We start from the raw sequence: 15,879 nt of genomic DNA on the forward strand, positions 1-15,879 counted from the left end.
GTGGACCAAGACTCCTGCATTCATGGAGAAAAACCTTACCTTAATGACGAAGGGACTGAACGAGTTGCGGAAGACGAGTTCCCTGCAGCAGCCGAACCCCCTGTGCAATCACCCAGAGAGCAGAAAACTTCTTCCTAGCAAAGCATTTCACGCTATCAGGAAGTACTATGAGAAACTGGTATGCAATGTCTTGGCTGCTTTATAAAATCACCACCTGTCTGATGATTTGCTGAGCTGCTGAGCTGGCCGATCGGAAGGTCGGCGGTTCAAATCCGCGTGACGGGGCGAGCTCCCATTGCTAGTCCCAGCTCCTGCCAACCTAGCAGTTTGAAAACATGCCAATGTGAGTCGATTAATAGGCACCGCTTCGGCGGGCAGGTAACGGCGTTCCGTTTAGTCATGCCAGCCACATGACCACAGAGGAAGTGTCTACAGACAAACGCCGGCTCTTCGGCTTTGAAACAGAGATGAGCACCGCCCCCTAGAGTCGGACACGACTGGACTTAATGTCAAAGTCTTTGCTTAACGAGCACAATTGGGACCAGAGTTTCTGTTGCTAAGCGAAGGGGTCATTTAGAAATCTGACCCAATTTTACAACCTTTTTTGCAGCAGTCATTAAGTGAATCACTGTGGGTCTTAAGTGAACCACATGGCCAGTAAGTGAACACCATGGGTGTTCAGTGAACCATGTGGTCATTAAGTGAATCACACAATTCCTGTTGTTTGCTTGCCAGAAGCCAGCCGGAAAGGTCGAAAATAGCGACCATGTGACCACGGGGCGCTGCAATGGTCATAAAAGAGAGCCGGTTTGGTCTAGTGGTTAAGGTGCTGGGCTAGAAATCAGGAGATGGTGAGTTCTAGTCCCACCTTAGGCATGAAAGCCAGCTGGGTGACCTTGGGCCAGTCACTCTCTCCCAGCCCACCCACCTCACGGGGTTGTTGTTGTGGGGAAAAATAGGAGGGGGAAGGGGTATTAGGTATGTTCACTGTTATTTATATAAAAAATAATAAAGACGGGATAAAAAAATAAAATAAAATAAACGTGAACCAGTTGCCAAGCGTCTAAATCATGATCGCATAACCATGGGGATGCTGTGAAGGTTGTTAGTGTGAGGACTGGTTGTATGTCTTTTTTTCAACTCCGTAAGTCCAAACTGTCACTAAATGAATGGTTGTTAAGCGAGGACTACCTGTAGTGTAAAATCATGCAGTTTAGGTTGAGGTTCAGACTTCAGGTGACTCCAGGTGCTAAATCTCCTTGGGGATCCATCCCGTCCCTTGGTTAAGGTGGGCAAGCCTCTGCAAATCTCAGCCAATGGAGCTGATTGTCTCTTCAGCAGGCCCTGATCCGGCTTCAGGTAAGCATAGGGCATTGAGTCTCTTTTCTCTCCTATCCCAGGCTGAGGATCAGAGGATGAGCTCTTCGGTATCGGACTACATTCCCGACACGGAGGACCTGCAAAAGTGCTTTCAGAAGCGGCCAGGATGCCCCCAGTACTGTCACCGGGGGACGTCAACAGCCCCCCTTGGTAAAACTCACAACAACTGGGTCCGTCTGTCATTCGTGTGGCCTTGATGCTGCCTACCTAGGCTTTGCGGGTTGTAAATGACGCTTGATTGCCGGGCGTTCTGGGCTAATGCCGGCTTGTTCGCCAAACCACACCTTAGTGCCGTGGGCGAATCCCCATTGTCCGAGCTTCAGCCCCCTTACCGGCTGACTCCAGACTGATTCTCGGCCCACCGGCTGCTACAAAAGCACCTCGTTCTTCTGGAATTTGGCGCCGTCTGTTTTCGACCAACAGGCCTGCTTCCGGCTGACTTAGATGTAGCTTCACGCGTGGTTTCCTCGATCCGGGCTGTGACGCCTGCCAATGGTGGTTTCATTCACCACACTCTAGTTAAGACAAGCCAGTTTATTTATTTATTTATTTAAGTTTTAGCTTTGTTTGTTTATTTCTTGTTGTCCGTTATTTATTTATTGATTTGATTTTTATGACGGGTTGAGACCCAGCTCCTGGGCATCCTGGCACACAGCAGGCCCGATCCATTCAATCCAATATAACATGAGAAGGGGGTGAGGAGAGATATTAAGCTTGCAATTCCATGGCTTCATTTATATTTACACAGCCCAGTTTTCTTTGCAGAACGGCAAAAGTATAAACCAGTGTTTCTCAACCTCGGCCGCTTTGAAGAGGTGTGGACTTCAACGCCCAGAATTCCCCAGGCAGCATGCTGGCTGGGGAATTCTGGGTGTTGAAGTCCACACATCTTAAGGCGGCTGAGGTTGAGAAACACTGGCATAACCTCATTGCGCAGCCTGAATTTGCATAGTCCTCTAGGCTAAAATATAGCCTAGCTTGGTTACAATTTTGGGACCACAGAGAGATTGCCCGCTAGCCTCCCAGCCTGGATTTCTTTCTGGGGGAACGTTCAAAATGGCGACCCATGGCACGGAGGTGACACGATCCCCAGACTTCCCTGTTTTGTGCAAATTGTCTGAAAAAGCGCGCACAGCCATTTTACAGATGGGAACACTGAGGCCACAATGGTTTGCAGTTCCTTATCCAAGATGGAACTTCAACCCAAGCCTCCTTAGGGCGCAAACCTCCAAGAGTCAGCACTGAAGCCTCCACTTACTGTCCCCCCTCCACCTTCCACCAGAAAACACTTTACGAGTCAGGAATCTCCCTGTCAACCTCAGCACCGTGAGTCTGACTTCCCAGGTGTCCTTGGATGATTGGAACACCCTTCTCCAAAATCCTGAGTTCTTGGATTCAAGGTGTCGCTTCAGATGTAAGTTTCTTGGTCCAATGAGCAGGCTTTGGCCCATCCCTTTCTAAGGATTCTGGCTTCAGATACAGGTAGCCCTTGACTTACGGCAACAATAGGGACCGTAAAATTTGTTGTTAAGCGGTGTGGTAGTTAAGTGAGGCATCACGTGACCACGCCCCATTTTACAACCTTTTTTGCAGCAGTCGTTAAGTGAATTGCGGTTCCCCATTGATTTTGCTTGTCAGAAGCCAGCTGGGAAGGTCGCAAACGGCGATCATGTGACCCTGCGATGCTGTGACTGTCGTAAATACATGCCAGTTGCCAAGTGCCCGGATTTTGACCACAGGGACACTGTAACGGTCATAAGCATGAGGACTGGTCTCAAGTCACTTTTTCCAGTGCTGTTGTAACTTTGAATGGTCGCTAAATGAATGGTTGTAAGTTGAGGACTGTTGGTTTTGTTCCTATAACCCCCCAGAAAGCAGAAGAGATTTATGGAATTAAAGTATACTAAACTGGCTGGGGAATTCAGGGAGCTGAAGTCCACCCAGCTTGAAGTTGCCAAGGTTGAGAAACACTGAGATAAAGTAACAAAGTTGGCTTGATTGTCTAGTCTCAGATCATTGTGGAGTTTCTTCATTTCACTAACTTCACCAGCCACCAGCTTTGGGTTTTTTTTAACAGCCTCCTCCTTTCTTTCCCTTCCCCACCCCACGCGTTCACAGTCTATCCTTCTTCATCCTTCGAATGTGTCCCTGGGCTGCCGAAGCAGAAGAGTTTCACGGAAGACATCATTCCCCAAGCCCAGGTCAAAAAGGACTCAGCAAGCAAGATTCCATGGTACCTCCCTGTGCTTCATGAGAAGGTAAGGATTTGAATGCTGACGTGAAAGGCCATGTCCCCAGAGTGACTTGGGACATTATGAGAGGAAAGCTGTATTAGCGTATGGGGGCAGAAAAATCAGGAGCAGTCTGGTAGCCCCTTTCCCGACTCACAACGTTTATTAAAAGCAGGGGACTTTTTTTTTTCCTAGACAAATGTCTTGCAGGGAGATTCCTAAATGCGTACGTGAATCTTTAGGAGCAGGTGGATTTGCTTTACTTTTAAAACTAAGAATATTACAGGTAGTAATAGAGGTAGTATTAAAAACAAATGCTTTGTTTTAACTATAGTATTTAAATTGTAATTAAAGTTTTGTTTAAATTACAGTTTTAATTATAGCTTTTAAACAAAGAAGCAAACAACCAAGCAGAAAACAATACCCTAGTCAGGGAATTACCAGGGAAATCGAGGAAACTACCCCCACCAACATGGGCAAGGCAAGCTACTGTATCTAGACAGGGAGCCAACCCCACCCTCACCAGCGGTGATGAGGTTAGCTAGTCAGGCAAGGAAATGTCTGCAAGCAAACTGCCAAGCTCAGAGAGCACCAGGGACTCCACAGCTCATCCCTGGGCTACCGATATTCTCTTCAATTGGATCTGTAACTTACCAGCTGAAGAACAAAGAGGCTAGATTACCTCTTGGCTAAATTAGGAAACTCAGATACTCCAAAGACTCTCACAGTTCAAACTTTTGTGTTTGAACACTAATACTACTTTATTATAAAGTTACAGTAACTGAACTTTGCAAGTTTGAATGCACTTCCCCCTTCCCTCCCTTTATCTTCATGAGAACTAAGAAGGGTAATGTCTGAGGTGCTTTCTCAAATTACATTTCTGCCCTGGACTCAGATTTCTTTTATCTGACCATTGCCTTGGTTGCAGCTCTTCCTCCTGTTCCTGATGGTTATTCCTACTGCCCGTTACACTTTTTTCAAACTGAAACAAAGAGGTATCGAGGCCTCCAGGTCTAATCTTGGTCAGGTGGGAAAGTAACAATGCCCATTTGCTACTCCGGATGGGTACAGGATGTCAGTGCTGATTGCGTGTTCTTACCGTCCCTGTTACGATCCTGGGCACTTGAGAAGAAATCGTGCAAAAAATCAATAGAAACACTCGACACATCAATGTGATTCAGGGTGATGGGCCAGAAAATGGCTGAAGGGAGCAGCTTGCAAGGAACAGGCTGGTGTCGGTCCGTTCCGAGTCCCATGGAGGTCTGCGATGGGAAATTTGGAAGGGGGTAGTTAGGTTATTAAGCAAGGAAACGTTCAGCTGAATGAGTTTTGGTTTCTTTCCCAGGATCAGTCTCTTAATAGGATGGGAGAGGAACTGGCCCGCCTCTCTCCCTTTGAAGCCGAGTGTATTCGGAAGGATGGGGTGATTGAAGTCCTGATGGAGGAAGTGCAGACGCTGCAGAATCAGTTGGACCAACTCCAGAAATTGCAAGCCGTCACTCCAGAGAAACCTCCAGATCAGGTGGTCACCCTATTTCTTTCGTCTCAGGCCTTGGGGGCCGATGGCACTGGAAATCGTTCTTCCCCAAGCAAAAAGTCACAAGAGTTTTCTTTAGCGAGATTTATTAAGGGGAAAAGGGTGGTCCTCAGTGTCCGCCTTCCCAGGTGGACCAGACAGGCCACACGACCAGATGAGCTTATTCTACTTTATTGTAAGGCTACATTGACAGACTCTGAAAGTAGAAATCCCCCACTCTCGTCTCCTTTACAGCCCGAGAAACCAGGGAGGGTCCCTCCTGAGCCTCTTCCTCCTCCCATTATGCAGCTGTGGGCTTTGCTGTCTCTTATCTGACCATTCCCTAGGCAGCATCTCTTCGCCCCGTTTCTCGAGGTCTTTCCCACATACCATGACATCTTGATTAATATAAGAGTGTCAGAACACAAGGAGTGGAATCTGATTAGATTAAGTGTAATATAGGTAGGAGGTACTTGTAGTATTTGGAACAGGCAGGAGGCTGGGCTGTCTCTTTCCTCCCCAAACTCCTTTCCCCATACTTGTGGCCTGGCTGGAATATAGAGCTGTCAGCCCTTTGAGGTAGTCCAGACCAGGAGCACCAACCATGAGTACTAACACAACCTTTATTGTACGGTTACAGTAACAGAATCTTGCCAGTCTGAAAGCACCTCTCTCCCCGCTCACCTTTACAGCCCAAGAAACTAGAGAGGGTCCCTCCAGAGACATTTGCCACACCCCCATTCCTCCTGCGGGCTCAGCTGCCTCTTATCGGACCGTTGCCTAGTGTGAGGCATCTGGAGTTTGAGAGAGAATCATAGACCCGTAAGGGTTGAAGGGACCCTGGGAGATCTCCTAATCCAACCCCCTCCCACTGCAGAAGTTACATCGTTTGCACAACCCTCATCTATGCAAAATAATAATTTGCTGAGCCTTGTCCTGAACGTCCTATTGCAACGCTCAACAGAAAACGTTCCCGGCTGAAGTTGTCCCTTAGAAGTATAGAATCGTACAGTGGAAGACGGTTCCTGAATCTTGGTAGTGTCCTGTAATAGTTTGCTGTCCCTGTGGAGAAGTTGTTAGAAATGGGGGGAATTCCACTGCGTTCAAATGCCGTAATCTTTGCCTATTTATTTGTTGAAAGCTTATGTCTGCCGATTCCCAATAACCTGGCGATGTGCCTCCTGGAGGGTGGGGTCAGTTTATCCAGAAAGGCTCCCTGCAGGGATTGGGATTGGGATTGGGATTGTCCCTCTGGCACTGAATGGCTATCGAGGGAAGAGGGAAAGGCTTTGGAGGATGGAAGGAAGAGCAGCTCAAGTTAGTCTAAGGAAAAATCTCTGGCAGGCCCCTCACATTCAGGCTTGCAGGATTCTGGTACTGTACCTGCATACCCAATAGTAACACACGTATACTTCTGTGCGTCTTGCATTGTTTACTCGGCAGCCACGTACGGTTATTTTGTGTTTTAACTGTTTTAATTGTAATTATTTAATGGTTTGACGGTTGTTATTGTTGTCAGCCGCCCAGAGTCACTCGCTGAGATGGGCGGCTATAGAAATTGAATAAATAAATAAAACACAAGCAGTTCTGGCCCGCAGGGTGTGGGTTTCTTAGTCTGGCCTGCCTTGTTGGGCTCGCAAATCTGAATATGCTTCCCCTCCCTCCCTTTATCTCTGTGTGAACTAGGGAGGGGCTTGTCCGAGGTGTTTACCCAGACTACTTTCTCAGCTCCGGCTCACGGCCCTCTGATCTGACAGCTGCCTTGTTAGCAGCTATTCCTCCTGTCCTTCAAGGCCATTCCCTACTGCAGAGCCCAAGAGAACAGACAGAAGAAGGAGGAGGAGGGGGAGAGGGAGGAAGCAAGCAAGCAAGCTTGGTCTTCAGTCCTTTACGTGACCCTTCTTCTAGTAACCAGTAGATAACCCTTTCTCTCCTCTGTTTTCCTTGGGCTTTGTAGCCATCGAGAGAGACAGGGCTGTTCACTAGCAGAACAGCAGATGCAGCCTGCTGAGTATTAAGGGATGTCTGTGTTACAGGTACAATATTGCAGTTAAAGGACCAAGGAGAAAGATCTGCCCCAAACCATTCTGCTTCCTGAGCCTGGATCACCTCCTGTAAATCCAGACGTTCAGAATGGCCCCTGCTGCAGAACCCCCTAACCCAGGTTTCAGCGTCCTTGTTTTTAAAATCTTCTTTGCAGAAGCGTGTCTCAGACGCTTGGGCGAAAGGGGACGTCACCAAACTCCCCACGCTTGGCATCAGTCCCTCGGTCCGACACAGGCAGAAGGGCATTCCCTTGATCTGCTTGGATCAGACAGACATCCCGGAAGAGCTCCGTCAGGAAGTCAAGTGCCTGGAATTGGAGCTGAGCCAGCCGGAGGAGACATTGGACTCGAAAGTGTTGCTTTTGAGCATGGAGCTTTTGAAGGATCAGGAGGAACTGGAGCAGCTGGAAAAGGAGGTAGGACCAAGCGCAAGAAGGGAGGGATGGTCAGGACTAAAAGCTTGCACAACAGTGTTGGTGGGCTTGGGACCATCCTAAAAGATCTGGAGAAGCACTTGGACACGGTAAGAATAAAGAGAATCTTGATTCATCACTTGCCAGAAGTTGTGTTACAGGTGGTCCTCGACTTACGACCATTCATTTAGCAACCATCCGAAGTTACCACGGTGCTAGAAAAAGTGACTTCTGACTGGTCCTCAGACTTATGACCATTGCAGCGTTCCCCCTGGTTATATGATCAGAATTCAGGCGCTTGGCAACTGGCATGTATTTACAACACTTGCATTGTTACAGGGTCATGTGATCGCTGTTTGCGACCTTCCCAGGGAGCTTCTGACAAGCAAAGTCAGTGGGGGAAGCCAGATTCGCTTAATGACCACAGTGATTCGCTTAACAACCGTGGCAAAACTGGGTGTGACTCACTTAACAGCCACCTTGCTTAGGAACGGACGTTCCAGTCCCAACTGTGGTCGTAAGTCAAGGACTACCTGTACTTGGAAAAGTGAACGTATTACAATGGTATCTTACGCTACCCTAGATCCTTGGGAAGATTCTGGTAACTGATGGGATTCACTGCACTCTGGTGTTTTGTGCGTAAATATCCACCCAAAAACAATCATGACGACAAGGATGATGATGATTCTCCTTCTTTTTCTGCCTGTTGCAACGTGGCAATTCATGAAAAGGGGCTGTTGGGAACTGAGGAGGAGACACTTTCAAGCAGCGGATCGAAAGCGGGCGAAATGGAGTCGGATCTGGAAGAATCAGAGAACGCCTTGATCCTGTACAAGCTTCTGGAGTTTCAGAAGGTGAACGAAATGCTGTATGAGGAGCTGCAGAAAATGCAGAGCGAGTACGACCTGGCGACAGGTACTGCTGGAGAGCTCGAGAACCCGGAGTGGGAAAGGGAGACGATCCTGACGTTTCCCTCTGGGGCCAGGGAGCCGGGGGGCGGGTTGGGGGAGCTGGGGAATTGAGGCCTGCTTTTAGTTGCAGACTTGGGGAGCGGGTTGACAGAAAGGCTGCGAGGGAGCAGGGAGGAGGACGGTTTGGACGGGGTGGTTGAGTGAACCGTGAGCACTACCAGAAAGCGGATCAATCGGAAAGGAAAAAGGGAACAAGGCCAGAATCTGCCCGCAAGAGGAGAGAGAGAAAGGGACTGCTCAAACTTAGCGCTAGAGTCAAGGGGGGGGAGAAAGGCTGAGAGAGGAGGTGAGGGTAGAAATGTGGGTGGGTGGGCTTGGCTTCATTTCCTGCTTCCTCCCCCCTTGCTGCTTCAGGCGCGATTTCATCCCTGCAAAGGCAGTTGTCCTTTGAGGGGTCCCAACTGCGGAAAGCTCACATGGACCAAGAATTGTTGCAGAAGGAGCTGTGGGAACGAGGCGAGCAGCTGGAAGCCATGTCGAACAAGGTCTGTCAGTGGGCTTGGGCAGGACACCGAGGGCCGTGCCCGGGCGGTTGAGAAAGCAGATTTTATGGGCCAGATCCTTCCCGGTAGGGATTTGCACTCTGCCCCAACTAGCTTGGTGGCTTGGCTTGGGCACTGCAGAGAAAGCCACCCTGGATTCCCTTTGATGCACTGGCTGTTATTTAAGCAGACCTGAGTTCAGCTGGGACGGCAACGCGCACGTGTCTGCTTTCAGCCTCCTGTTCTGTGCTGCAGACATTCAGCTATAGGCGGGTATGCGTAATGGGCAGCAGGAATAACCTTGAGGAACAGGAGGAAAAGCCACAATCAAAGCAACGGTCAGATGGAAGAAACCTGAGTCCGCCGCAGAAGTGTAATTCGAGAAAGCGTCTCAGACCTGACCCTCCCTCCCTTTACCTTCATGAGACCTAGGGAGGGTCAAGCCTGAGACGCTTTCTCGAATTACACTTCTGCGGCGGACTCAGTTTTTTTTTTATCTGAGTGTTGACTTGGTTGTGACTCTCCCTCCTGTTCCTCAAGGTTATTCCTGCTGCCCATTACAGTATGTGTTTGTGTATTTGATAAAGATGCGCAGGGAAAAAACGGTAAGAGCGGTGGCGTACAAAAAACATCACTTACGGTGACAAATGGGTTTCCAGAGTGGAGAAGGACGCCTCGCCTGGCTTGAATGCAGACACCATAGGATTCTTCTTTTTATGCGTTCTTTTTCTTTTGAAACGTCCCCATTGGAAAACCCCAATGCGGGACCCTTTCACGAATTCTGTCTTTCCCCTTTAGTTTTGCAACCTGCGGGAGGAGAGGAAGCACCAAGAATTGATGGGCTCCATTGAGGGAGAGAATTTCAAACTTCGGCAGGTAAGTGACTTCTCCTTGGATCTATACAGCCAGTCCTCGACTTACGACCACAGTTGGGATTAGAACTTCTGTCGCTAAGAGATGTGGTTGTTAAGTGAGTTGCACAATTTCTTTTCCTCCTCCTCTTCCTGCTCAGGAGGTGGCCAGGCTGGAAGGCCAGCTGGCAGAGAAAAGCCAGCTGGTCGGCAGCTTGCAAAGCAACCTCAGCCAGCTCCAGTCCGAGCTACTGGTGAGCCACTACCACTCCGGGAAGCAGCTGAGCAGCCAGAGTGAGCTGCAGAAGCAGCTGGAGATCTTACAGCGTGTGGAACAGCAGACCAGGGTCACTCTAGAGAGCATCAGTGCCCGGGTAAGATTGGCATCACGTTGGAGGCCATTAGAGGTAGCATGGCGGGACCTCCCGGAAGGGGAATCGAGGCAGCTAACCAGGGTTGGCTGGAGAGACTTGCATCAGAACTCGAGAGAGAGAGAAAGGAACAACCAGGTTTGCACTAAACCTTGGTTTGTTTAAATGGCAGTTTGTGTAAAAGGTTACGTTCAGGGCAGGGTGCAAATCCAGCTGGGGGATGCGGAAGCCCTCGGGGGTTGAGTCTGGACCGTGGTTCGTTCTGGGCAAACCACAGTGGGGTTCCTTCAGTACCTTGTGCTGCCACATGCCTTGTTTCGATCTTGGAGTTCTGCCTCATGTAAAGCTTAACATGAAAGCCCAGTGTGAGCTTAGGGCAACGTGGCGTGTTCTGCAAATCCTGGTGGAAATTGGGAGGACAGGTAGTCCTTGTTTAGCAACCGCCTTGTTTAGCAACCATTCACTGTTCCCCAGTTCTTACAGAGGCGTTGGCAGCTGACAAAACTGCCATCGAAGTCGACCGGCCCATTCCTCCCTTTCTAAACGAAAGCTCTGTCCCGACTTAAAATTCCCTCTTTCTCTGTGTGCCGTTGAAAGTTTGAAAGGTTTCGGAGCAAAATCATCCAGGCCACCTACAGCACGCCCGGCACCAAGTCTCCGCAGGGAGAAATCACGGACGATGAGGTTTTAGAGGCCCTGCAGGTAATGCCACGTTGGGGAAGTCTGGATCGCGGAAAGGGGGTGGGGAGAGGCCTGGCCTGGCTGCCCCCCTTCCTGACCGAAGGCTCTGTCTTTCAGAAAATTATTACCGACCGCCTCGACTTCCACCAAATGTTGAAACAGAAAGGGGTGAAGGTCCCATCGCTCAGCTCCGAACCTGCCCCGCCACCTGCTCATAAGAAAAAAACTGTCAGCAAATAGGAAAACCCCCCTTTTTTAAATACATTTCCTGCATTCCTGTTCTACTCCTGAGCTGTTCCTTTTCCTGTCTCCAATTAAACGATTGCGCTCACGTTTTTTTCTTTTCTCGTGCATCTTGTCAATGAGAGTAAGTAGGCCGTGGTCCCTTGAGATAGCTCTAAATCTATCCCATAATTTTGCCCATGAAATAGGGCCAAATGCTAGCTTGAAGCTGATGAACACAACTCGGGTGGCTTTGTTTACAAGTACAAAATCATATCCGTTTGCCATACATTTTATTTGCAACCATTGTTTTTAGCAAAATTCATTTAAAATTACAGCAATCCATATCAATTCAGCCCTTCCCCTCTAATATTTGCAGGACTGTTTATCAACACTTCCTTCCGTATCTTTCTTGCGGCCATTGCAAACAATGCGACGTGATTTGTTACCTATTCATTCTCACCAGACAACAAGCAACAGATTTTTTTTTCCAAATTTGTCTGATTCAGTTGGTTTAACAAAGGTACGATAAATCTAGCCCTTAGTTCTTGATATAATCTACAGTGTAATAAATAACGGGTCAGATCTTCCACCTGTGAGGTGTTACAAATGCATAAACGATGTATAAATGGTAGCCCTTTATATCTTCCATCTAAATAGGCTGTTGGCACTGTAAAAGCTTGTCTCAATGGCTGGGGTATGGAATATGACATTCCTTGTCTATTTTTAAAAATGCCAGTACCACTTAGCCACCCTAGCTTATATACCTGGTCTCTATCCTGACTAAAATCTTTAAAAAATAAACAGTCTCTCCATAGTGTTCGATAATTTGTGTCATTAAACAGTTCCTGATCTAGAGATAATTGAGAGAATAATTTTTGACATGAAATTGCCCATCTGTTGTTATTAAATTGTTCATTATAGGCATTTTTTTGCCAGGAAGTCACCAGGCATACGAACTAGTTTCCTATAATACAGGATTTTTGCTTTCTTTACTCTTATATTGATCGATGGGAGGCCGTCCTCTAATCTCAGCATTGCTGCTGGTATACATGAAGGTAAGGCTAAGATTGATCTCACAAATTTATTCTGGACCACTTCTAACTCGTCTAGTTTATTAAATCCCCAAATTGGGGCACCGTATATCAACTGTGAAATTGTTTTCCCTTGTAGATCTTAAGTGCTGGTAGGACTAGGCGTCCTCCTTTTGAATAATAGAAAGAGCAACCAGCTTTCTCCGATCTTGCTGGTGCCGTATGTGAATTCCAGGACAGTGTTTCAGTAAAATGAATGCCCAAATATTTACATGACCTCACTTGTTCTATCTCCTTGCCATTTAAGGTCCATTTATGCCTCTTTGGTCTTTTGGCAAACACTACTGCCTTGGATTTAGGATAATTTATCTGTAAATGTTCTTTCTTGCAATACATGCCAAGTTCTGTTAGGATCCTTCTCGCTCCAATTAATGTTGTCGACCTGAGTACCATGTTGTCTACGTACCTTTCTGCATCCAATTGATGGAGCATGGGAAGGGGGGTTATTTAAAGCTTCTCCAAGATTATTTATATAAAAATTAAAAAGAAAAGGGGCCAGTAAACAGCCCTGGCGGACACCTTTTGAGGTTTTAATCTGCTTTGTTAAAGATCCGCTCTGGTTTATCCTTAAGTGTCTTCGTATAATATATATATTAAATAAAGTAATCTTCCATCTGTATCAGTAGCTAAAAACGTAGGCAGATGATAAATCGATGAACGTTGCATACGGTCATTTTGAAGGTCCGTTCATTGACTTAGGTATCAAATGTTGTAAAATGAAGCATTGATCTATAGTGCTCCGTCCCTTTCTAAAGCCTGCCTGTTCTTCTGCTATAATCTGTTTGGAGTCTGCCCAATCAATCAGTCTATTTAAAAGGTACCCTGTATATAACTTACATCCTATGTCAATGAGACTTAGAGGCCAGAAATGGGCTGGATACAAAAAAGTATCTCCTTTTTTGTATATTGGGATTACTACACTATTATTCCAACCTACAGGTAATCTCCCGTTGTTATTAATATAGGTAAATTAAGTGGCAAGCATAGGGGCCCGCCAATCAGGAAAAGCCTTAAAAATTTCTGGAGGCATCATGTCCTCTCCCGGGGCTTTGCCGGGTATTTGTTGTGCAATTATTCTTTGAACTTCTGCCACAGTTTCCGGTGGCCATTTTGTGGCTGTTTTTAATATATCAATACTCATTAGCTGTTGGTTTAATATTCTAGTATCCTCAAATTTACTTTGAAAATAAGCTATCCAATCTTGCGGTGTAATCTGAGCTGCTATTATTACTTTTATTTCTCTCCGGCCTTGGGCAACTAGTTCCCAAAATTTTATATCCTATTTTGTAAACCTGACAATCTTTCATTCTTGCCATTGTGTTTTATAATCCTCTTGTTTACTGCTCCTGATCAATGCTTGATAATTACGGCGCTTTTCCCTTACTGCCTCTACCCTGCCAGTTGATTTGTCCTTCTTGACTTGTCTGGTAAGTCTAGCTAATTCCTTTCTTTCACGTCTAGAACCGTGGTTGAACCACGAAATTCTGGTTTTGTTCATTTCCCCTTGCGATGTCTTACTTAAGTTTGCCAACCACCTCCTCATATATGCACTTTGCATTTTCAAGGTTTTGGATAAGTGTCAACCTCTGTTGTAACATAGTCGGACTGTATAATGTTGTTCATACTACTTCGGCCAGGGGGAGTGTCCACTTTAATCATTTCTGATTTTTTATAGTGCCTTCTGTGTTACGTTTCTTTTGTACTACATTATTGCCACAGACCCACCTTAAATTCAGGCCAAGTGGTAAGTGATCACTCTCTGTTCTGTCTATAATATTAAAACACTGTACTAATGGGATCAGTGAGGGTGAAATAAATATATAATCAACGGCAGCACCTCCTTTGTGGCTGACTGATGTATATGAACCCCCCGATTGATCCCACTGCGATCCGTGGTAATTAATCAGATGTAATTTATACATCAGTTTAAGTCGTTCTAAACCGCGCTTATTCTGGATCTTCTCATATGACATATGGCCCAGGGGGAAGATGGCCTGCATTCCAAATAAGCCTTTATCTTTTAAGTTCAGTATTTCCAAGCCTGGGCCAATTCTAGCATTAAAATCCCCCACCAATAATTAAATCTATGCTTGTGGAGTTCTGTAACATATCAACTAATGCCTGTTCCAGCTTATCCCAGTTAGTCTGGTGTCTAGGTGGGTCGTAGATGTTAACGCATATGAACGTTCTCCTTTTAAATTCCAGCCTCAGTATTTGGACTTCATCTATATCGTGATTTTCAAGATTTATTTCTTCTATCCTCGCATCCAAGTGTACTGCAGTTAGGCTCATTAAACCCCCTTTGGCACAACCCATCCTTTGATCCCTCTTGGCCCATTTATAAAAACACAGATAACTCGGTAATACTGTCACATCATTTTCCACCATCCAAGTTTCTCGAAAGAAGATCGTGTCATAATCTGGTAAAAAAATGAAAAAAAAAAAAAAATCCCCATCTATACATTTGCCCGCCCACCCAGCGATGTTCCAAAATATACATTTAATTGTGGGTGTCTTCATGTTATTTTCTTGTCAACTTTGTTGCTTATCCTTATTTTGGGATTGATTCTGGTGGTTATTGATGCTCAAAGCATCTTCTGCCCATACCACTTGTTCTATTAGATTCAAAGTTTATTATTTATTTGTTAATCAAGCTTAGCCACCGCCCATCTCCCCCGAAAGTGCCTTGAGTACCTTCGTAAATGCGGTTGTTTTTAATCCCAGGATTGTTTATTGTGGACTTAGGTGTTACGTCTCGAACTTTCTTGGGGAGTCTCGGATTTGAATTTAAATTTGGTTGCTTTGATTTGTGAACTCCTGCGCTATTTGTTTTCATTATCTTATCCGTCTCTGATGACAGCAGCTTTTGTGTTGCTTTATGAAACTCCTGTTGTGTCAGGTTATGCTCATTTATATGATTCCCTTCACGTTCATTAACCGTGTTTACTATATATTGTTTTGCTAAAGCGCTGTCTTTTGGTGACACACTTAATATTGTGGAGTTCATTTCTGTGCTTAAGTAACATAGATTAAGTAATGTTTAAGTAACATAGAAAATAGTAATTTTCCCCTGCCTCTTTTCTTTCGTTATCCTTGGCCAGGTTGTTATGTTCATTTCCCTCCACTTGTAGAGCATATGGTATCTTGACTTTTTGTTTTTTCCTGTTATTTGGTTCCCTTTGTTTCTATAAGCTTCACAAAGTATATTATTTTGAAAATTTCTGGATACCCCGTCGCATATTTTTGTAGCAACCTCTTTTTCTTCATCACCAAGCTGGCCTTTGCCATAGACAGACCAAGCATATGGATGTTCGTTACCACGTTATTAGAGAGGCACAGGAGACAGGACTAATAAATCTGGAGTATTGGCCCTCAGAGAACATGATCGCTGACGTCCTGACAAAGCCACTTGCAAAGGGTGTCTATCAAGGCCTACGAAGTGAATTAAATCTTGTGTGGGCAAGCTTCATGCAGGATTTGAGAAGGGCTGTTGGAAGTCCTGGCAAATCCAGCATGCCTCATTTGCATGTGAATTAACATGTAAATTGAGTTGCCCCACAATGCAACTCTGAGGAAGCTGTTTGTTGCCAATCCCACTTCCTCTTTCTCTCTCCCTTCTTCT

At 46.2% G+C, this 15,879-nt stretch overlaps 1 protein-coding gene across 1 annotated transcript; it reads left to right on the top strand.

Moving 5' to 3' along the window:
• Positions 1-11,272, top strand: CCDC27 (coiled-coil domain containing 27). The gene is made up of 12 exons (XM_063317673.1): positions 1-178; positions 1,401-1,530; positions 2,663-2,794; positions 3,499-3,638; positions 4,957-5,133; positions 7,328-7,588; positions 8,317-8,500; positions 8,911-9,041; positions 9,837-9,914; positions 10,051-10,263; positions 10,858-10,962; positions 11,059-11,272. The coding sequence occupies exons 1-12, from the start codon at positions 23-25 to the stop codon at positions 11,179-11,181; spliced, it is 1,830 nt and encodes a 609-aa protein (XP_063173743.1). The 5' UTR covers positions 1-22; the 3' UTR covers positions 11,182-11,272.
• The last annotated feature ends 4,607 nt before the right edge of the window (positions 11,273-15,879 follow it).

Source organism: Candoia aspera, chromosome 18 (genome assembly GCF_035149785.1).
Source record: "Candoia aspera isolate rCanAsp1 chromosome 18, rCanAsp1.hap2, whole genome shotgun sequence".
Lineage (NCBI taxonomy): Eukaryota > Metazoa > Chordata > Lepidosauria > Squamata > Boidae > Candoia > Candoia aspera.